Below are 23,722 nucleotides of genomic sequence, written 5' to 3'. Positions count from 1 at the left end.
GAAGCCCAAGAGGATTTTCAGGACGGCGACCAGTGAGGGATGCGTCCTGGCTGCCTGCAGGCAATAGTACCAACTTGTGTAGATACCATGAGGCGCCTAAGTCAGCACCGATGTCTAAATTCCACCAAGTCATTGCCAAGAAAAAGAGGAAAACCGTGTCCTCAAGCAGAGAAATACCAAGTGCGGTGCTGGAGGTAGTGGTCCCACCACCCACCATCTACATGCTGTTGAAGCAACCCCCCAGATCCCTCAACCTAGCCATAAAGCTGACTACCTTGACCTCCCTCGCTACCATCTCTGTATCAGCCCTCTTAGACTCGGGAGCCACTGGAAACTTTGTAAGCCCCGAGTTTGTCAGAAAGCACAGGCTCAAGACAACCCTGCTCCCCCAACCCATTCCTGCCCGCAACATCGATGGGACCCCAAACGAGAACGGGGCCATAACTGAGGAACTAGAGGCCCTCCTGACATTCAGACAGCACACGGAGCGGGCCTGCTTCGCCGTTGCAAACCTTGGACAGCAGTCCCTCATCATAGGACACTCATGGTTGCTGCACCACAACCCAGAAGTAGACTGGACATGGCAAAGGTCAATATGTCTCGCTGCCCATCCTCCTGTTGGTCAACACAAGGACACGCTGACCAAGACCCCATAGTGGAACCAGGAGACGGGATTTACACTGCTATCATCCCTCTGGGGTGGGGACACAAACTGAGAGCAACCACAACGCCATCTCAGCAGATGGCCCAGGAAGCCCACAAACCAGAAGTGGAGCCTGCGCCATTTGAGGGGCTAGTCCCAGAACAGTACCAGGACTTCCAAGACGTACTCTCGAAGGAGGCTTTCGACCAGCTGCCCCCATGGAAGCCCTGGGACCATGCAATAGACCTGGTGCCAGATGCCAAACTCCCAAGAGGGAGGACCTTTCCTCTGTCATGACCAGAGCAGAAGGAACTAGACGAGTTCCTGCACGAGAACCTGCGGAACGGACGCATATGGGCATCCAAATCCCCAATGGGAGCCCTGGTCTTCTTTGTCAAGAACAAGGATGGATCGTTGCACCTAGTCCAAGATTACCGGAAGCTCAATGAGATCACAGTCAAAAACTCGTACCCCATCCCACTTATTTTGGATGTCCTTGCACCCCTCCGAAATGCCAAGTACTTCTTGGTGCTAGATCTGCACTGGGGATTTAACAACATCCACATCAAGGACAGTGATGAGTGGAAGGCAGCATTTTCGACCAACTGCGGGCTATTTGAGCCCACTGTTATGTTTTTTGGCCTGTGTAACTCCCCAGCGACTTTCCAAACAATGATGAACGACATCCTCCGAGACTTCATTGACTGGGAGGTCATCATCTGCTACATGGACAACTTTTGATCTTCACCACCACCCTGGAGGAGCACCGGAGGGTTGTCCGAGAGGTCCTGGAGACGCTGTGGAAGTGGAGACTCTTCTTGAAGCTGGAGAAATGTAAGTATGAGCAGAAGCAGATCGAGTACCTCGGCCTCATCATCTCTGAGGGAAGCTTCATGATGGATCCCATGAAAGTCCGTGGAGTTCTCGACTGGCCAACCCCAACCAAGGTCAAAAAAGTACAGTCCTTCTTGGGGTTTGTCAACTTCTACCACCAGTTTATCAAGGACTTTTCTGAGACCGCTGTAGGAGAAATAATATTGAAAGAATAAAACAATGATCTATCAGAATAGTCAACAATGAGGTGACAGGTTCAGATGTTTAACAGATCTCATGATCTTTATGAGACTGGACAGACATTAGAAGATCATTATAAATTATCCACACCCATGTAGCATAAGATTTAATCTAGTACAAGCATGCCTAGAACCTGGCATAGGTGTAATATTCAAAGAATATATCCCTACAACAAGAAAATAGCACATACAGGGCAGAATAAGAAGGAACATTGGGAAAGAAATGTGAATATCTCGAGAACCAGTAGACCCTTGACTGTAATCCTTTTACCATCTGAAAGGACTGTTTCTTAACTTCATCCACGCTTTTGTTTCATTCTAAAGGCTTCAAAACTGACGGAGATATCGCTCAAACGGCGAAACACCTTATAATTCATATATATTTATTTGCTAATTCTTATAAAAAGTAATGTGACTCAAGGGAAATATATTGGCGCCCGGAAGTCTGGCGGACCAAATACCATATGACAGAGTATTCCCCGGAGCGAACGGACAGTTTTTGACCGCATCAGAAGAGGAGAAAATGCTAAAACACCGGATCTTGTATATTTTCCCATGAATCATCAAAACCTTTTGATTTTAAGCTCACATAAATCGAAACAAAGGAATGATTGATGATCTGGATCTCGGATCATAAGCATAAAGTGATTCAGAAGTCCACAGATCAGTTAATTAATTGGGAAAGCTCTAGAACATTAGTGATGATGTGGCTTCACAAAAAGGGGTGAATGTCAGGGCATACACCCTGACCTAGCCCACACCCACACTCACACCCGCACTCGCACCCGCATCTGCATGCACACCTGGCTGTTGCACCCCCTGCACGTGCCCTGTGCTGGGCGCTCTGTGCGGCTGGATGCCCCCGGGTCCCAGGTCTCAGGCCTCGCCTCATGTGACTTCCAGATATCTCCAGAAGTTTTTGATTATATTGGGCCACTGTGGGAAGGTGAGAAGTTAGCTTCCTTCTCACCTTCTTACCCACAGCAGGCAAGTTGTACATTACTTGCCTCTTGTTCTATTACACCTTCTTACCCACAGCAGTGTGCCCTGGACAGGGCTGTGTCCCTTTAGGTTGTGGGCCATGGGGGGGGGGTCATGGGGACCTGTGAGACGTCCCCTGACAGTGAATTAGAGAACAGTCTAGAAAGTTCCTTTATAGCCGAGTCATTTCTAAAGATAGCCGTTCGTAATTAAGGCAGTGTAGAGCATAGCTTTAGCGCTACAAGACCCCGCTGAGATCGGCCCAAAAGACAAAGAACTGAATTACTTATTGCTGAGTCATGTCCTAAGTCCATTATTAAGCTTACACAGCCCAAGCCCCTATATCATTCTAGAACTATCTATAATACAAATGTAGCACATGTAACTAGTGCGAGGCGTGGGAGTAGAGAGGCCTCTGGAAAGCATAAAAGGCCACCGCTTCTGCCCCCTCCCAAACCTCAGGTAGAAATATAAGTTTAATTCTCCTCACCAGTGGTTGGTTTGTTTGCTCCAAAAGATAAAAGCAAATATTAGTTGTTAGCTAATATAAAACTAACATGTCACTCTAAGCGTGAGTTAGGGTCAGTTAGACACAGCTGAACAAAAGTGTCATAGTGAGAATTAGTGAGAGTTTGGTGGGGGGACTTCTTAATTGAATAATCTCTGAGCAATACTTGGTTATCACACCACAGGAGAAAAGTGAGCGATTCTGAACCTGCTAGATAACTAGCACGCACTCTAAGCGATAGAAAGAGCAGTTTGGTCACTCCTGTATTGAGTAACATTTATTTCGGAATTATTTTATTAGTAGTTTTCCTTCAGTAAATTATCAGGAAAATCACGTCCTACTGAAAAGTGGTAAATCTAGGTGTAATATTGACTAGAAATCATAGTAAAGTCAATATAGAATTTTATCCATAGACGATCTATACATCAGGTGAGATCGTTGGGGGGTGTTTATTGTTGTTTAGACAGTGAACAATTATATATTTGGCAACCAAAACACAGTCAGTATGCAAATCAGCACAAACTCTAATATCGTTATTGGACATAGGAAACTGGTTACAAAGGTGATCCAGCTCTGCTCCTTCACCACCTGCCCCCTCCACATGCTGACTCGCAAAACCAAGGCATGGGCCTGGGGACCAGACGAAGACCGTGCTTTCTGCACCCTCAAAGATGCTGTCACCTCTGCCCCAGTCCTTGCCTTCCCCGCCAATACAGGTCGCTTCAAACTTGAGTGTGATGCCTCTAACTTTGCGACTGGCGCGGTACTATCCCAGCTCCAGACAGACAGAGAGTTCCACCCCATAGCCTTCATGTCCAAGAGTTTCATGGATGTAGAGTGTAACTATGAGGTGTATGATAAGGAGATGCTCGCAATAGTGCATGCCCTCGAGGAGTGGTGGCATTTCCTACAAGGAGTGGAGAAAGTTGAGGTCTACACTGACCACCGCAACCTAGGATATTTCCGCAGCACACAATGGCTGAACTGGCACCAAGCACGGTGGTCACTCTTCCTCTCCCAATTCCACTTCACCCTCATCCACTGCCCAGGGAAACTCATGGGAAAACCGGACGCGCTCTCACACCACACTGACCACCTGAAAGGCAAGGAGGACAATGATGGGCTAACCCTCCTCCAACCTGCTTGGTTTGAGGCCAGTGCAGCGGAGGCAGTCCTGAAGAGATGACTATCCTCGAGAGGATCAGTAGGGCAAAAGACCTGGATGAAAAGGTGGTGAAGGTGATGCAGGAACTGGGGGAGGGCATGCTGAGGTCGGACAAGTGGGAGAAGCAGGGAGAGCTGGTTCTGTACAGAGGAAAGGTATATGTCCCAAAGGACCCACAGCTCCACCATGACCTGGTGCGGCTACACCACGACATGCGGGCGATGGGGCACCCAGGACAGTGGAAAACCCTGGAACTCGTCTCCTGCAACTACTGGTGGCCACGGATGGCAGAGTATGTCCGGCGGTATGTCCGCAGATGCCACACCTGCAACCGTGTCAAATCCTTCCCCTCCCATAAAGTGGGGAAGCTCATTCCAAACAAGATCCCTGCCTGCCACTGGCAAGTGATTTCGGTGTACATGATTGGAGAGCTCCCCAAGTCGAAAGGCTACAATGCTGTCCTGGTCATAGTGGATCGCCTATCCAAATGCATCCACACAATCCCAACAGTGATGATGGTGGACTCAGCGGGGATCGCGCGGCTTTCCTCAAACATGTCTGGAAGCACCATGGTCTCCCTGAGGAAATCCTCAGTGACAGAGGGAGCGCCTTTTTTATAGTTACCCGCTTTCCTGTATTTACAAAACGGACTCCCCCAACAGAGAGAGGTGCTCCCCAATGAACATGAAGTTCTAGCAGACGTTACCAGCGCCCAGAGCGGCGAATACAAAGCCAAAGAGGCTCAAGACATAGTGCAGGGACAGAGTTCCCATTAGTTTGATTATCAGTGAGATTTACAAGATTATCATTTTTATCACATCACACCCAGACCATTTCTCCTCCCCCCTCCTCATCATCCAAACCTCCCCTGAGCATTCCAAACACTTGGCCCCCTCTCTTTCTCGTTAGGGTGGTAGATCCCTTGCCCCCTTACAATGGGCTCTGTGGAGTACAGTATCCCATGCCATGTAAATAGTTAGTATCCAACAACTATCATCACACAAAACCTGACCCAACCATGTTATTGTAAACCCAGCTCTCACAACCTCTGCCACATTATCTGTAGAATCATCCCTATGCTGACCCCCTATGCTGCACCCAAAACCTATGGAAATGGACCAATTCAGCCCACAGTTCTAACATTTATGTATACAGAACTCCTGTTGTCAAAGACTGGATTCGAAAGGGAGGTATGACTCAGTGTTCAGAGGGCTTTGGCCTCAGCAACTCAAGCCAGGAGCGCTGTGCCCAGTAGCATGTTGGGGCCCTAATTTGCAGATACATGGGAAGTCTAGGTGGAGGGCCCATAAATGGCAGGAACCAGGTGGAGCTGACATAACAGGGCCAAGGGTTAGTCAACTGGCAACTTGGATTACAGGTTTAACAGACAACAACCCAAAAGGAGAATGGAGAGGGCAGTCCAAAGGCAGACTTGCAGGGCAGGCAACTAAATGGCCCAACAGAGTCAGGGGTGCACTTGCAGACATTGGAGCTGTCTGGAGGCCTTTGGGGTTCCATACTTAGGGAGGTGTAAGTAATATATGGAAATGGGGGGTGGTGACCATTGGGGGGCTCTGGGGGAAGATGGGATTTGGGGGCTCCGAGGTTGGTATGAGTGGAGCAGAGGTAATCAGGGATGGTTGGAGGTGACAGAAGGTGGTGCAGAGGATGGATATGACACCTGTGAAGACATATGTATAAAGGCTTTTGGGTGGGTCCCCATGGGTCTCTATATTTTATGGAGTCTTGCAATTTCAACTGATATTTTCACTTGCTATAGTATTGTCAGGGCACCTCACCTGAACATACCACCCTGAAACCCCTCCCCCAGTTTCTCCCCATTTTTCCCTGTGTATTTACAACCAGGAGCCCACATACAGACCCATGTGACACCCTTTCCAAGCTGTGGGAATGCACCTGGCTTCTGCCTGCAGTCACACTATAAACTGGCACAGTCCACTTCCTTTTATAGTACAGTACATGACTTATATACATAATACAAGACAAATAGGAACAAAGGGAAAACCCAAGAGGGACTTACCCACTTGCTGGGTCAGCAAGCTCGTGAGAGAATCACCTTATCGAGCATTGTGGAGTGGGTAGCTGAAGGGTGGAATTAGCGACAGCTATTGAAAAGTGTCATATCCATCCCCGGCCATCGACCTCCGGTTCCTCCGATCCCTCTGGTCTAACTCCGCTCCTCCCTCACTAACCTCGGAGCCCCCGTATTCCGCAATCCTCTCGGTACCCCTCGATGGTCACCACCCCCTCATTTCAATTTATTACCTACGCCTCCCTAAGTACAGAGCCCCGAGGACTTCCGGACAGCTCCGACGTCCGCTAGCGCACCCCCGCCTCTGCTGGGCAATACACTCGCCTGCCCTGCAGAGCCCACCTTCGGGCCTATCCCTCCTTTCCGTTTCTAGGTTATCGCCTGCCTTTCCGCTAACCCCGTGAACCGACTCGTCGGTAATATTCAGTTGGCTAATGTTTAAACCCCGTTAGCTCCGCTCCGTTCGGCTCCACCAATTGCGGAACCGTCTCCGCTGTAACCATATATATATCCCACTTGTACATAGGTTACACCCCAGTAGTAAAATCAACTAGAGTTACCCCCCTAGGTTCTAATTGCCAGTCAGTAAGTTAGGGCACGGACGTGTCACTAGGCACAGCACTCTTGGCAGAAGTCGCTGAGGCCGAAGCCCTCCGCTATGGAGACATTCCTTCGTCTGGAATCTGGTCTCTGACAGAAAGTGGGAAAACCTTTGCAGGGTTGGCAGAGGTCCTAGGAGGTCCATAGTAATATTGGGTAGGTAGAAATATTAATAAACGTCTAAGATGAGGATGGGGGGTGCCGGAGAAGGTACCGGAGATCAGAGGTGGAGGTGGACTGGAGGTATACCGGAGGGTATGGCAGAGGAACCAGAGGTGAACCAGAACAGTGGTGGAGTAGATTGGAGGTTGGGCAGAGTAGGTATGGATATGACACCCTGCTCATTCATAGACAGGCCTAGGCCTTACCATTCAGTTGATTTCTAATCCTCCCACTCTACAAACCTCAGACATAATTTGGGCTTTTTGCTTAGTCTATATTTGTCCTGTGGATTCCTTTCTATTTACTTCCTCTTCCCCTTGGTAACCTTCAGATCCAATCGTCTCTACTGTTAGAACCGGGTGGAAACAGACGACTCCGGAGTGGAATCGGAGACTTAGCGTGGAGGGACCTTGGCCTCAGCGACTCAAGTGGAGCGCTGTGCCATTGCTGTTTGTCCATTTGGTCCTTAATTTCACAGTAGGTGAGCAGGAAGTCTCTAGGGGGCATTTCAGGTCGATTTCGGACTAAACCAAAACGAGTATGTACACGCGCCGATATATATAATGGAAGGGGCAAAAGCACAAGGAGAACAAAGGGTAACCGAATCGGAACGAAGACGTCCAAACGGGAACAAAGGGTAGAAGGAGCGGAGCGGTACCGAAGGTCATAAGGCAGGACCTGTGATACGTCCGAAAGGAGGTAGGGAGGGCGAGGCCCAGAGGGGCAGGAGGATGAGGGGAAGTGGGGATGATGACTAACTGGCTAGAATAGGAAGAAGCAGTAGTCCAAATAGGGATGAGGGGAAAATGCGAGAAATACATTACAAGCGGCGAAAGTGCCGAAGGCGATCCGCGAAGCTCGGGGGTTGCGGAGCTTACGGAGGTTACGGAGGCAGGGTTGAAAGTCCGAGGGATATTGGCAATGGTGTTTACGTAGTATGAGGTCACCAATGCAATGGACTAAGACCGAGGTGGAGTCAAAGTCCGAGGTAGGGACTATGATGGAGGCTCGGAGCAAGGTACAAGCGGTGTCCAAGTGCGAAGTACGGGACAGCGGTGGAAGGTCGTAACTTGGCGGAAGGGTGGCGGAGGAGTAACAGAGGGAGGAGAGAGGGGAAAGGTAAGGGAGAAGGAGTGGCGGAAAGGAGAGTAGTGAGGTCCGAAGGTGAGTATCGGAGCGGACGGGGGAAGCGTAGGAGGATGACAGGAGGGTGGAGGTGTTGTGAAGGGGGAGCAGAGTAGTAGGAGGGTGGCGAGAGGGGCGGTGTTCGGTCCGAGATGAGTATCGGAGCGGACGGAGATAGGGTCGGAGAGGTAAGGAGGAGGTGTGTTGCCAGGACCGAAGGTGAGTATCAGAACGGCAGCGGTAGGTTATGACTCCGGAGGTGAAGAGGGTGGAGGTCCGGAAGTCGGGTCGGGGTCGGGTCGGGGTTGGGTATGCACGGATATGACATCTACTATATGTACGCACGTACCCCTCTAGTAAATAGTCCCCCCAGTTATAATATTGTCAGGGTTCAGCACCCTGCCTTAGGGTGCCCCGGACTCCCCACCTACTTTACCCCCTTTATTCTTTGATTGTTGCCTCGTTGTTGCCTTTGTGTGTTGTGTACACATGTGCATGGGATGGCATGGGAACTTTCTGAGTGAGCAACTCGCCCAGAATGTTCCCATGCTTACTGGGCACTGCCACCTGGGTGTTCCCTCCGGGTCACACTACACAACTCTAGGAGCTGTATAGTTGTGGGCATGTGACCCATTCCTTTATATAGCAACCATGCAGGGAGATGAGACCTTTACCCTTCTTCTCATCTCATGCCCTGCATAGTGTGAGGACAGGCCAGATGGGGGTTGAGGTCAGGGAGCCTCCGAGTCCGAGGCTGGGCCCTGACAAATATGAACTGAGTGACAGATGCATCTAAAGGTGCCTTGGTATAATACCCAATGAATTGTGTGACAAATGATTGACCCTCGCTAATGCCTTCATCATTAAGTAGTGAGGGGGGGCTTCTGGCCCCCTTCCACTGGCAGCCTCTGTTCCTCCATCACCAGCCCCCCTGACAAATTGGGGACAATGAGGACGTAATGAGTGCAGCACTCCATTCCGAGTCACTGAAGCCAACACCCCATCACCCTCAGAGCTCTGCCCGACCTCTGGTCTGTCTCTGACCCACCATTGGACGACCCAGAACCTTGAGCTCCATCAGACACACCTGCCTGGGTAGTGCTTCAGACATTCCCTGGGTGGATTCGTGACATTGACGTGACAACATGTTAGATGAACGATCGAGTGATCGACTGGAGAAATTGTTAGATAAGCGAGCCCAGGGCTTAGATGAGGAGGCTTCTAGTTAGTATTATATGTACAGAGCCATTCATAAGTGCACATCCATACCCTAGTCATTCTGATGAACTGTTAGAATGGGCGGATTCAGACGACTCCGGAGTGGAATCGGAGACTTAGCATGGAAGGACCTCGGCCTCAGCGACTCAGGTGGAGCGCTGTGCCATTGCTGGTTGTCCTGGGGGTCCCTAATTTCGGATCTAGCAGAGGGAAAGTCTCTTGGGGGAATTCATGTCGATTTCGGACTGAGGTTACAAGTTACTAGGTACATTGTATATAAGGAGGGGTCCGGAATCAAAAGGAACAAGGGTAGGACGAAAGGAGACAAAGGGAGATGGAAAGAGGAACAACACCGAGGGTCAAGTGTTTGACTCAATGGTGTTTCCCAAAGGAGGAATGAAGGGCCAAGGCCCAAGGAGGAAGGAAGGAGGTTGGGAGTGGGGAATGGCTAGCTGACTGAATAGATAGGAAGCAGCAGCCCAAATAGGAATGAGGGAGAATAGCGGAATTGAAATGGACAATGCAATAGTTGCAAGGTCCGGAGTAAGTCCGGAAAGTCCGAACTCGGAGGTTAAACTCCGGAATATTGGCAAACATAATTAAATGGAATGAGCTAACCAATACAATGGGTATAAGTGGAGGTGGGGTCAAAGTCCGAGGTCGGAGCTAAGACCGGAGGTTCCGGAGACAGAGACGCAAACGGGATTCCGGAGCAGAGGTCCGGAGTCAGGAGCATAGGTGTTGCATACTCATCTGGAAGGTGTCGAGGTTGGGGTTGGACCCGGAATGTTCCGGAGTTGGACCGAAGGTGGTGTTGGAGCTGGAGGTGGGATAACCTCTTGGGAGTCGGCAAGGAGAAGGTGACGGAAGGGAAGTAGGGCTCCGGAGTTCGTTTCGGGGTTCCGGGAGCCCGGAGCAGAGGTTGGGATTGTATGGATATGACAGCTGCCTCCAGTTGATGCCAACGGCCCTAGGACTACCTCCTCCTTCGACTCTCTCCCGCTCTGCCTCCCATCTATGTCTGCATCACCTCCAGACCTCCACCACCATACCTCCACCTCCTTGGACCCCTTGTTCAAAGGAGATGTGCTTGCTCGTTGTTGATAAATCTCAACTTGCCTATCCACCCTCCTTCCTACCTCCAGTCTCTGCACCTCCAGTACCTCCTCACTTCCGGCACCTCCCCATTCCTATTTTACCTCCAGTCTTGATAATCTTTATTGTTTTATCATTTGATATTTTCTACAACCCCAATCTTCCAGACTACAACTTCCGGGCTCCGGACCTTTCCGGACACCTTTTCTCTGTAGTTCCCTGCTTGTTCATAGACGTTTCCAGACCTTTCCATTCAGTTGGCTTTTAATTCTCTCACTCCACAAACCTCAGACGTAATTCAGGCTTTTTGCCTATTCCTTATTTGTCTTGAGGATTCTTTTCTATTTACTTCCCCTTCCCCTTGGTAACCTTTGTTTACCTTCGGATCCAATTGTTTCCACTATATGTACACGCATACCCCTCTAGTAAATAGCTTCCCCCAGTTATAATATAAACAGTGTTGAGCCCTCCAAAACCTCCTCCAGGATGTCTATCGCATCCCACTCGTCTGCTGCTCCAAGGAACTGAGTAACAGGTGCTCCTAGAGATGCCTTGGTATAAAACCCAAAAGAATCGTGTGACGAACAATTGACCCTCGCTAACGCCTCCTTCATTAAGTAGTGAGGGGGGGGGCTTCCGGCCCCCCTCTGCTGGTGGCCTCAGTTCCTCCATCGCTAGCTCCCCTGACAAATTGGGGACAACGAGAATGTACCAGGCACAGCGCTCCATTCCGAGTCACTGAAGCCGAGTCCCTTCAACACCCCATCACCCTCGGAGCTCCACCCCACCTCCGGTCTGTCTCTGACCCACAGTTGGACAACCCAGAACACCGAGCTCCACCCAACAGCGTCGCCTGGATAGCGATCGGACCTATCCAAGGAACATCTTCTTGACATATGTGGGGCATGAGATGAGAAGAAGGGTAAAGGTCTCATCTCCCCGCATGGTTGCTATATAAAGGAATGGGTCACATGCCCACAACTATACAGCTCCTAGAGTTGTGTAGTGTGACCTGGAGGGAACATCCAGGTGGCAGTGTGTGGGAACATTCTGGGTGAGTTGCTCAGCCAGAATTGTGGCTGTGACCCGTGGGAACATTCTGGGCAAGCTGCTCACTCAGAAAGTTCCCACGCTATCCCATGCATGCAGATACACAACACACAGAAGCAACAACAGGGCAACAATGAACAAATGGGGGGAAGAGAGTGGTTGGGGAGTCCAGGGCACCTAGGGCAGGGTGCTGAACCCTGACACTCACTGGCTACTACTATGACTACCACGACTACTACTGCTATCACTATGACCATGATGACTACTGCAACCATGACCATGGCAACCACCACTATGATGATGATGACTACTACTACAGCAACCATGACCACAGCAACTACTGCTACCACTAAGGTAGGCGACTTACAGAAGTCATCACTATCCAGAAGCAAATATGGTCATTTGCCCATATCAACTTTCATCCTTGCCACAGTCACCTAGGGCATTAAATAAATCCAAGAGGTGGTACAGGAGGACCTATTCTACAACTCCCTGGTTTTATTTTTTTATAATATGCTCTCAGTTCAAAATAAAACATGATTTTTTCTATTGAATTCACTAAGCCTCCGATATGTTTCTATTTGCCAGATTTCCACTTTCCATCTGAGTCACATTGAAACTTTTGCTGCATGTCACGACCAACAAATCCTGGGGCTCTGTCAGCAGCGAATCAATGCTGATAGGTGAATCCGCTGACCCGAAACCCATCCTAACCAGCCCCCAACCTGATGTCTGGCCCCTGCCTTATCGCGTGAGACTTGGCCAACAATCAGAACCTAGACCCTGCCGGCATTCCGACCTTACCTCCAGTTCCCAAGCCCTTGGCACTCCCAGCATTCAGTCCCTCCAGTTCCTATGCCCGCCTTGTGGGCCTCACTCATTGCTTCCCACTATGTGGTCACAGCCATGCCCCGCTTCCGTGCATTCCGCACCCTCTGGCCACTTCCATGCCCTCTGCCCATCTCTGCACCCTCTGGCCACTTCTGGTTGCCCTTGACACCTCTGGTCAGGCCAACACTCCCACTCCCCTCTGTACCTCTGTTGGCCTTCATGCTGTCCTTGTGTTAGAACTGGGTGAGGGCAGACGATTCCGGAGGGGAACTGGAGACTTAGCAAGGAGGGACCTTGGCCTCAGCGACTCAAGCAGAGCGCTGTGCCATTGCTGTTTGTCCATTTGGTCCTTAATTTCATAGGAGGCGAGCAGGAAGTCTCTAGGGGGCATTTCAGGTCGATTTTAGACTAAGGCCTAAAACGAGTATGTACAAGCGCCGATATATATATGGAGGGGGCGAAAGCACAAGGAAACAAAGGGGATCCGAATCGGAATGAAGGCATCCGAACGGGAACAAAGGGAAGACAGAAGCAGAGTGGTACCGAAGGTCATAGGGCTGAACCTGTGGTACATCCGAAAGGAGATAAGGAGGGCAAAGCCCAGAGGGGCAGGAGGATGAGGGGAAGTGGGGATGATGACTAACTGGCTAGAATGGGAAGAAGCAGCAGTCCAAATAGGGATGATGGGGAAACGCGAAAGATACATTACAAGCGGTGTAGGCGGGATAATCGCCCACGCACAGAGCCGGCTCGGATACCCGCTTCTACGATTAGAAAACCCCTTCCATTCATGCGACAACTCGATACGGATTCGGTATCTAAAAATAGTCCTAATTCGTACGATTCTGACGATATCAAGAACGTCCCAATCGGTGGAGAATTGACGGAGTTCAATGTTGGGCAAGTTAGGCACAGCAGGTCACGGGCATGTGCGGGCGTGGGAATCTCAAGCGGCAACCCAGAATTCCAGCCTCACTCGTTCCCATGGCGTCTAGTAATTGGTAAAAATGCTCATTGGCTGCGTGAGAGTTATCTCCGGCTACATTTCCAATTTAGGCTCTTAATTCCGCAAATCCATTGAGATATCGCTTATTTTCTTTTATTTTCATATTTTGCCATCATTTCAGTTATTGATTGATATTCTTTTATTGTTACTGTTACCCTTTTTATTATTTCGCCTAATAAGGTACCCAGGTGCCATATGGTACCAATATTCACCATCTATTATTTCTAAAAATAATTATTTCTTATAATCCTGTACATACCGGATTTTTGGAATAGAAGTTCTCCCCTCCCCCAAATTCTCTAAGGTGCTAGGACGCGCTAGAGTTGGAGTGAGTGAGTGGAATTCCAACAGTAGGAATAAGGGCAGCTGTCTAGCTCACAACGAGTGAGTAGTGGACGCTGAGCCCGGACCTTGCGGAAATCCCGGAGAACCCACACGGAGTTTAAGGATCGAGAGTCAAGCGAAGTCTAGAGAGAAAGTAGGAGTTTAGGAGAGTTTGGCCCCACGAGCTTAGTCGGCATAGAGAGCCGCTAGCCCTCTTGCAGCGGCGAAAGTGCTGAAGATGATCCATGGAGCTCAGAGGTTGTGGAGCTTACAGAGGTAATGGAGGTGGGGTTGAAAGTCCGAGGAATATTGGCAATGGTGTTTACGTAGTATGAGGTCACCAATGCAATGGACTAAAGCTGAGGTGGGGTCAAAGTCCGAGGTAGGAACTATGACGGAGTCTTGGAGAGAAGGTACAAGCGGTGTCTGGGTACAAGGTACGGGACAGCAGCGGAAGGTCATAACTTGGTGGAAGGTCGGTGGAAGAGGGCCAGAGGGAAGAGGGACAAAAGACAAAAGGGGAGAGGAGTGGAGGAGAGGAAAGGTGTCAGGTCTGAAGGTGAGTATCGGAGCGGATGGGCGAAGGGTAGGAGAATGATGGAAGGGTGGAGGTGTTGTGAGGAGGAAGTGGAGGAGTAGGAGGAGGGTGGTGAGAGGAGTGATGTTCGGTCCGAGGTGAGTATCGGAGTGGACGGAGATAGGACAGGAGAAGGATGGAGGAGTGGGAGTGACATGAGGGGGGAGAGGAGGTGTGGTGTCAGGACCAAAGGTGAATATCGGAACAGACAGCGGTAGGGTAGGACTCCGGAGGTGGTGAAGATGGAGGTCCAGGAGTCGGGTCGGGATCGGGTATGCATGGATATGACACCTTGTGTGACAGTGCTGACAGATCAACCTCTGTTTGCGGACTTGTGTCAGCACCGCACCGACCCTGCTTATTTGCGGACTTGTATCAGCGCCATGCACTGACCTCCGCTTTTCCCCTCTGGCCATTTTTGTCACTCGGCAGCATACCATTCATTCTTTGCTGAGTGCCTATATTGTTCATCCATTCATTCACTTAACTTGCGAATATTGGCACTTGATCTGTCAGAGACCAGGTTGAGACGAGGGGGTGTCTCCATGACGGAGGGCTTCGGCCTCAGTGACTTGTGCCAGGAGCGCTGTGCCAAGTAACACGTCCATGCCCTAACTTACTAAACTGGCAACCAGAACTGAAAGGGGTAAACTCTAGTCGATTTTATTACTGAGGTGTAACCTATGTATAAGTGGAGTATATATATGGTTACAACGAGAGCAGGCCTGCAAATGGCAGAGCTGAGCGGAGCGGAGCTAACGGGGTTAGACATTAGCTGATTGAATATTACTGATGAGTCAGGTTACGGGGTTAGCAGGATGGCAGGTGATAACCCAGAAATGGAAAGGAGGGATAGGCCTGAAGGTAGGCTTGCAGGGCAAGTGAGTGTATTGCCCAGCAGAGGTGGGAGTGCGCTAGCGGACGTCGGAGCTGTCCGGAAGCCTTCGGGGCTCCATACTTAAAGAGGCGTAGGTAATAAATTGAAAAGAGGGGGTGGTGACCATCGAGAGGTACCGAGGTGATTGTCAGGGACGTGTCCAGGGTCAAGAGGGCCTGGGGGTAATGTCCGGCACTGAGGCCGTCGCGGGGTGTGGAGCAGGCATGCGTACTGGCAGGCCCGATCCGGGACAATGGTCCCTGGCCACTCAGACTGAAGTGGAGAATGTGTTATTATTATTAAAGGGGAACACTATACTACTTACCGGAAGTGGAGAATGTGAGAAGAAGGTTACTTCTTCGGTTCCCACTTCAGGTACATTTATGTACATGCGGCTTGAGTCACATGACGAGTGCCACGTCATCCTCGGAGGCAGCCGCAGGCATCCGGGTGTCCCTGTGGGGGATCCCGAGAGTGTCCACTGCATGCGCGCGTGCTGGGCACAGCGGGAAGCCATCCGGGGTGTGTGGGCCGGATGGGTCAATAGTACATCGATACAAAGGAAGGTGGTCCGTGTAGATAGAAAGAAATAAACAGGAAGAGGAAGATGAGAAGAATGAAATAAAGAAAGGGGAAGGAAGAGGGAAAACAAAGGGGAAGAGAGGGAGGGAGGAGGAGGGAGAGGGATGGACAGTGGGGAGCGGGTGTGGTGTGGCTGGGTGGGTCCGGGTGGACCCGGGTCAGGCAGGTGTGCCCTGACAGTGATTTACGGAATATGGGAGCTCCGAGGTTAGTGAAGAAGGAGAGGAGGTAGACTGGAGGGATCGGAGGGAGTGGAAGTTGATGGCCGGGGATGGATATGACATGATCTGCTTTTGCTTTGTTTCATTGCCTCCCATTTCCCGGGCTCTTGTCCTTCATTCAGTTTGACAATCCCTGCTTATTTCTGCACCGGACTGTGCCGGACTGACCGGCCCTTCTGTGTTTCCCTCCTGCTATTTATATCCTGTAAATACTTTTGGGGACCTCAGTCTGAAATCAACTAGAGTACCCCCCCCCCCCTCTGAGTCCATGCTCGCAGAGTCTGCACTCCTCCTGCAGGTCTGCTCCACCCACAAGTCTTGTTTGAAGTCCACTGTAAGTGTCAGTCTGTAAATACGGGATCTCCCCCAAATGTCAAGCTCAGGGCACAGCGCTCCACTTGAGTCGCTGAGGCCGCGATCCCACTTTGCTAACCTTGAACAGCGCTTCCGGATGCACCGCATATTCCCGCCCGCATATCCACATGTGCACTCCAATAGACCTCTGCATCACCTCCGACCTCAACTCAGACAGAAACCACCCATCTTCAGTCCATCTTCTGACAGTCTGCCTGACTCTGACAATATTCTAGTCTCTGACACTGCAGTGAGAACATGTGCACTTTCCATTTATGGAAGGTCTATTCAATCTAGCCACAATTCATTAGAGCTTCTAATCATGTGCGAACGGAATGGCTGGTCAGAGCTGGCAAGAAACCCTGGTGCAGGCTTTTTAAGCCCCACCACTAGCTCACATAGCTTGTGCAACTGCTACACAATGGAGAGATGAGGCAAAGAGCAGGCAAAAAACTTCAGGTCACAACTGACCCCAAAGATTTTTGCCGTCACAGCCACACACAGCCACATAACTGAATTGACCAGAATCTACCGTGATAGTGATGACTTCTGTGAGTCGCCTACCTTATCAATCTCTCTCCTCTCGGTTGATGTTGGGTCCCCCACTTTGCAGGTTGCTTAACATGGCTTGGGCCACTGCGGGCTGAAGGTGAGACCCTCTCTTTTCATATTTCATACGTTCTTCCATTTGACTGTTGCACCTCTTGCACTTTAATGTCCTTCACCTCTCCTTACACTTCGTATCAGTGATATGGCTCATCTGCATGTCAAGCACAAAGAGATGACAGTGGTACCCCACAACCCAAAGACTTGGTATGAGCTGTCACAGTTCACTCCAAAAATGCTCACACACTTCACCATCCGAAAGACCCCAGACACGATCCTTCTGAGGGTGATACCATAGCTGACAAGCCCATTGATGTCCATAGGTGTGAAAGATAGAGATGCCCCACACCAGACGTGACCACCACTCAGGTGCAATGTTCCACTTGTGAAGTGCACGATCAGTCTGGCAACCAATGTCATACAGGCACCCAATGGTCCACAACGAAGGGAGATGCTCTATAAGCTTCCCGAGTAATGAAAGTATGTAGAACTGTTGTTCCCCTGGAGTCCAAACGCTGATGTAGAATAATGGTAGGCCGTGACGACAGACAGCAGACATAATGCCCATTTCATCGAAGTACTTCTTGGATGCCTTCTGGCGCTCCCCATCGGCAGCTGTGAATGAGCCTTCACAGCCATCATATGTGCTCTCTGTCAGGTTGAGCCCTGGGGTGACATGGTTTTGCTTGGAAAGATCATCCTTGCTGCTACCCATGTTTCCTTTGCCTTTTGAAGCCCGAAAATTCCGTTTGGGTTCACATATTTCAGCAACCTTGCTCTGCCACATCTCAGCATAACTGTGGGGAACCTCAATTGTTTGTGACGTCATTTTGGGATCCTGAGAACTGTCATATCCGTACAATCCTGGTCTCTGCTCCGGGCTCCCGGAACTCTGAACCTGACTTCTGGAGTCCTACTTCCCTTCCCTCTGGGATTTGCCCTCCCTACCTCCTTTTGGATGTACCACAGAGTCTAACCCATGACCTTCAGTACTGCTCCACTTCTGTCATCCCTTTGTCTCCGTTTGGATGCCTTTGTTCTGATTTGGACCCCCTTTGATTTCCTTGTGCTTTCATCTCCCAGGTGCTTGTACATACTCGCTTTGGACCCTCAGTCTAAAATCGACCAGAAATGCCCCCTAGAGACTTCCTGCTCACTGCTTCTGAAATTAAGGACCAAATGGACAAACAGCAATGGCACAGTGCTCCCCTTGAGTCGCTGAGGCCAAGGTCCCTCCTTGCTAAGTCTCCAGTTCCCCTCCGGAATCGTCTGCCCTCGCCCAGTTCTAACAGAGTGGGGGGTGATGGCAGGGGAAGCGGAGTAGGGCAGGGTGGTGCAGGGTCAGGTGGGGTATGCCCTGAGACATATGTTCTCCACTTGGTTCATGATCCTCACTGTCTCTTGATACATACATCTCCCTATCAGGCATGTTCCATGAGTTTCTCAGACAAAATGCACTATTTGGCTAATCAATTCCCACAACATGGATCAACATGTTCTTCACATACTGATGTAACTTCAGGCAATACAACCACAGCCTCAGAGATTGTATTGCCCAGTGTCAGGGTTCAGCACCCTGCCTTAGGGTGCCCCAGACTCCCCACCTACTTTACCCCCTTTTTGTTCTTTGATTGTTGCCTTGTTGTTGCCTTTGTGTGTTGTGTACATGCATGCATGGGATAGCGTGGGAACTTTCTGAGCAAGCAGCTCACCCAGAATGTTCCCACACTTACTGGGCACTGCCACCTGGATGTTCCCTCCAGGTCACACTACACAACTCTAGGAGCTGTATAGTTGTGGGCATGTGACCCATTCCTTTATATAGCAACCATGCAGGAAGAGGAGACCTTTACCCTTCTTCTCATCTCATGCCCCACATAGTGTGAGGACAGGCCAGATGGGGGTTGAAGTCAGGGAGCCTCTGAGTCCGAGGCCGGGCCCTGACACCCAGCTCCCATGAGGTTGACAAACCTATGCACTCATCTATAAGAATGGGTCAGAGTAGGTTTCCTGAAACCCCACTCTGTAACACCAGGTTGTATTTTTGGTAGTCACGTGACCAAGTGACACCTTCTGGTACCACATAACACTACCATAAAATACACACCATTGTAACACTTACAGTTTGGTGTGCTGAGTGACTGTCAGGGCATGCCACTCTGCTCTGCACCGCACCCTCCTGTTGCTCCGCTTTCCTTCTCCCTCTCTCCCTTTCTCCTTTGTCTTCCCTCTTTCCCTCTCTTCTTTCCTTTCCTTCTTTATACAGACAATGTCAAAAACCCCAAACATAGGGGAAAATGCGTGAGTCCGAGTGCAGGTGGGGCTCAACTAGAGGGGATCTGAGAGCTCCGGTAGTGGACCGAAGCTTCTCCAGGAAGCCTGGGTCTGCTGGGTGGTACAAGAGGCTCTAAGAAGGACACAGCCTCAGTGACTTGGAGGGAGCGCTGTGCCTCCGTTACATCTCAGTTAGTCCTTGTATTTCATGTGTCTGAGGTATCTTGTAGAAAGGGGTCAGGATTCACTCAGAGGGACTTGGGGTAACATTTTAGTCGAGATTAGAACTGGGGAAAACTACAGGTTCTAATCTACAAGTATTTATATATGGAGGAATGGGAAGGACTTTAGTCAAAGTCTGAATGATAATGGAAAACACCGAAAGGTGCTGAATGATATCCTTAACGGGGAACCAACGTGTTGGGTCAAGGAGGGCGGGGTGGGGGGCCGGAGGATGAATGGGAACAAGAAATGGGTAAGAGGGGGTTAGCCGACTGAATGGAAAGAAGAAGATAGTTGTGCTATAAATGGAAGGTGACTAATAAGTGATGACGTGAGTGGGGTCACCAAAGGATGTGGGTAGCTGCGAAGGCAGAGTTACATATCCGAAGGATGTTGGGTGACTCCAATAAATGAAATGGGTGGGGGAATGGTTTAGGGGTATGTCACAGGATGTCAGAGATTCGTTGGAGATCAGAGCAAATCCGGAGTCTCCAAATGTTCCCACTCGGGACTGAGCTTCCGGGATGGGAGTGGCCAAGGTAAGGTGTGCCACAACCAGGCCGGAGCTGAGACAGTAAAGGAGGAAGGTGACCTGGGGAGTGGGGGGTTATGGTGTAGGGGATGATGAAGTTGTTAGGAAGGTGTGATGTGGTGGGAGAGCGCGGGGTCGGGATTCCGGGATATGACAGATGACCTCTCCCCTTACCCATGTAGCACGGACGCATCCGGCGCCAAGTACTCCATGTGGATACTGTGCCGCCGGACATGCCACCCATCTTCATTTGTACTTCTCCCCTCTGACACTCAGGATCGCCCACGGAGCCATCCGTGATAACCCGGCTCCACCCGGGCTGACGTGGCACCCCCCACATGACCCGTTCCCACCTGTATATAAACTGAGCCGAAGCAGAACTGAAGAAGCAGCCTTCTTCTCACTACTGCTTCAGGCAAGTGTCTTACTTTAGTCTTTCATCCTAATAACAATCACTACTGCTTCAGCCTAAGAAGCCAGACAGGGATGCGAGCCTGAGTGAGGGCCATCCCCTATACATTCCCGCTACTCTGCCGCTGCCCGGGCCACTAGCGCCAGGGGCTACGCTGCCACCCCTGCCTCTCCTGTACCATCCCTGACAGTGACCCCCCTGAGACCTCACAGTTCTTGTTCTCAAAAAATCACTCCAGAACCAAACTGAACAGAACCATGGCACCCCTACTTGTGGCTGTGTCCACTGTCAATATACACAATATTATTAATATGAGTACTATATCTCCATTGTTGGCAATGCCCTGTGAATGAGACAGGTCAAGTGTCATGCATCACACTGGGTTGTGGCTCACTACAATCCTAAACTTCTTCCAGCAGTTTCACATGACCAGGTAGGCAGTCATGCCAGCACAGTATTTCCACCAATATGGACGAATTTAATATTGTTATAAAGCTCTCATCAAGGACATTCCAATGAACTGCAATTTTGGAGCATATCAACTTGATTCACATATCCACATATCCTGATCTGGATCTGATCTGATCCAATCCCCTAGGAGCCATACTTTACTGGCATGACCAATAACCAGTTCCCATGGCCTCCAGGAGTTGCCAGAGGCTCCAAGGTCCTCATGTGACACAGGACTGGTTGTTGGTCATGCCAGTACAGTAATCATCTCATGGGGCTCAATGTACTCAGAACCCCAACTGGACTTGATTTTGTGAAAAAGTGAAGTATGTACAATCACATCAATTATGTGCATAAACCCAATTGGCTCAATCAAATGTGTGATTGTTGTGGTCTAGACCTGATTGGAGTTTCAGTGATAATGAATAGTCTGTCTCAGCCTCAAGCATGATAACTGTGAGAACTGAGGAAAAGAAATAAAATTGAAATAAATGGATATCTCCACATGTCTGATGCAGACAAGTCCGAAGTAACAGAAAGCATGATCATTTGATGGAATTGTCACATGTAGATCACAGCATGTGGGTTGCACTGCACTTCCAACAGGGGTTTTCCTGATAGGCTTTGTAGCAAGGCAACCACACTTCTCTAGAGCACTCAATAACTAATCAGAGCATGGTGCCGGTTTTCATGACTTATTGCCCCCAATCAATCTGTACAGCAAGAAAAATGATGCAGTGAGATAATATCTACCATGATTGCATGGTCTAGGCAAGATAGGAGCTGAAGAAAGGTTGTCCCACATTCCGATTTTGTCCTTATTATCTTCTGATCAGCTGTGTGCTGTCATCAAAGTGTCACATCAGGGCAATTATGCTAGCAATATCGATATTCCTCACACTCACACCAGTCTCTCAGAACCAGCCTGTTTGCCATCTGGTTGTATATTGTGCTGAGAAACTATTTGTATGGCTCTTTGCACATCCTTCCAGCTTGCTGTCAGTTCTTATTCCCCTATTCTTCTCAACCCACCTGTTGGCTACAGCAATGAAGTTCTCAACTGTGGTTATTCTCATCATTATATTCACTTCCACTACACCAATGGCTCTTGCTGCCTCTGTTCGTATCAGGATGCCAAAGGGTCCAGTAAAGCCTGACTCGTACATTGTGTATGTCCCACACACAGGCATAGCATAACACTGGCTGACTCACTACTTTAGTATGCTGAAATCCAGTACAAATATGGAGGACCATATCAAGAGTATTACTCAGATATCTGCCCGGAGCCCTGGGTCAGAATTTTCAATTACTCACCGGTATGGAAGTAAGTTGATATCAGAGAATTTCCCCCCACAATATGCTGACTTTCATAGTGCTGAATGGCTACTCTGCACATGCAACTGGAACATCCCTTGCTCGCATCCTCATTTGCCCTGAAGTTAGCTATGTTGAAGCTGATGGCACAACTTCCATTGGCTATGACCTCCATGGCTATGACCTCCATGGCTATGACCACCATGAGAGGGATGCGACAGAGCATGACAATGATGGGATTAAAATGGAGGATAATCTGGTTGAACTCAAAGAACGTGCCGATGGGCGTATAGTCACTGTTTATTCACTAGATAGTGGAGCCAACCTTCACCACATATGCTTTGTATCTGATGAAGCACAGTTTAGCTGGGGTCATGTGCGTAGTATCTCTTTATGCACTCTCCACCATATATCATCACTCATACCTGCTTTTATGTGCAGACTGTAACTGGTACCCATGGGGTGGACACTTTTGGTGCTGGCACATATATTGCAGCAAAGGCAGTGGGAGAAGGTTTTAGCTTGCCATCGTTGGCCAACCTTAGGGTTGTGAAGATCACAGAGGACGATGAGGTAGCTGCCTCCGACCTAATTGAAGGCATTGAGTGGGTTTACACCGATAGCATTGAGTCGGTCGCTCCACAACAGAGGGGTTCTCCCATCATTATGATATGCTGCCACTTTCTTGATTATCTTGCCATTAACGAAGCTGTCAGCTGGGTCATCAATTTGGGGTTGCACGTTGTAGTTTGTGCAGGGGATCATGGTGTGGATGCAGGACAATTCGGTCCTGCAAATGTAATTGGAGCTATCACTGTTGGGGCTGTCAGTGCCAGTGCAGCAACACACCAATACGTAATCTCCCACTCCAACTATGGAAAGGTCATCAGTGTTTTTGCCCCAGGTATCAACATTCAAAGTGCTTGGAATGGCCCTGGTCTGGATGCATTGATGACACTTAGTGGCACTGCACCAGCTACTGCATGGGTTGTGTCCATGTTAGCCTGCATTTTACGTCGATATGGTTGGATGTCACCTGCTGAGCTGAGGGAGGCATTGCGGGAGCATGCCAGGGATGTAGTTACAGGCCAGCCACCGGGCTCAGATACTCCGGGCTTGTTGGCAACAATGTGGTGGTGACTTGAGGAAGACACACATGCTACCTACCTTCACAATCTTTTCCTCAGCCCATTTCTTGTACTCATATTAGAAATTGTCGATGTCCCAAATGCATTGAATGGATGAAATGAAAGAGATGTTGGAGAATGCACTTCCATTTAAAGATAAAGGCTATGGCACCGATTCAGATGCATATAATAGTTCTAAAATTGGACTGTACCTATGACACATAAGATCTGTGTCAGCATGTAGATAGTCAGAGAGACATAATAGAATACTAGTTAAATCTATATAACTCTCACCTCAGATATGTACAAGAATTCTGAGAGAAAGGTGTTAGTGTCAGGG

General features: G+C 49.6%; 2 protein-coding genes across 2 annotated transcripts; one reads left to right on the top strand and one right to left on the bottom strand.

Moving 5' to 3' along the window:
• Positions 1 to 17,268: 17,268 nt before the first annotated feature.
• Positions 17,269 to 17,766, bottom strand: EI90DRAFT_2920011 (uncharacterized protein; the record flags this gene model as incomplete). Its single annotated transcript, XM_039054723.1, has 1 exon — positions 17,269 to 17,766. The coding sequence occupies one exon, from the start codon at positions 17,764 to 17,766 to the stop codon at positions 17,269 to 17,271; it is 498 nt and encodes a 165-aa protein (XP_038916333.1).
• A 4,222-nt stretch (positions 17,767 to 21,988) lies between these two features.
• EI90DRAFT_3016275 (peptidase S8/S53 domain-containing protein) lies at positions 21,989 to 23,395 on the top strand (the record flags this gene model as incomplete). The annotated part of the gene is made up of 4 exons (XM_039056970.1): positions 21,989 to 22,110; positions 22,162 to 22,265; positions 22,315 to 22,631; positions 22,697 to 23,395. 4 exons carry the CDS (start codon positions 21,989 to 21,991, stop codon positions 23,393 to 23,395), a joined length of 1,242 nt encoding a protein of 413 aa, XP_038916332.1.
• Between the last annotated feature and the right edge of the window lie 327 nt (positions 23,396 to 23,722).

The sequence above is a fragment of the Cantharellus anzutake genome (genome assembly GCF_015039405.1).
Source record: "Cantharellus anzutake strain C23 chromosome Unknown EI90scaffold_22, whole genome shotgun sequence".
In the NCBI taxonomy this organism is placed as follows: domain Eukaryota; kingdom Fungi; phylum Basidiomycota; class Agaricomycetes; order Cantharellales; family Hydnaceae; genus Cantharellus; species Cantharellus anzutake.
This window is presented reverse-complemented; position numbering and strand designations above follow the sequence as displayed.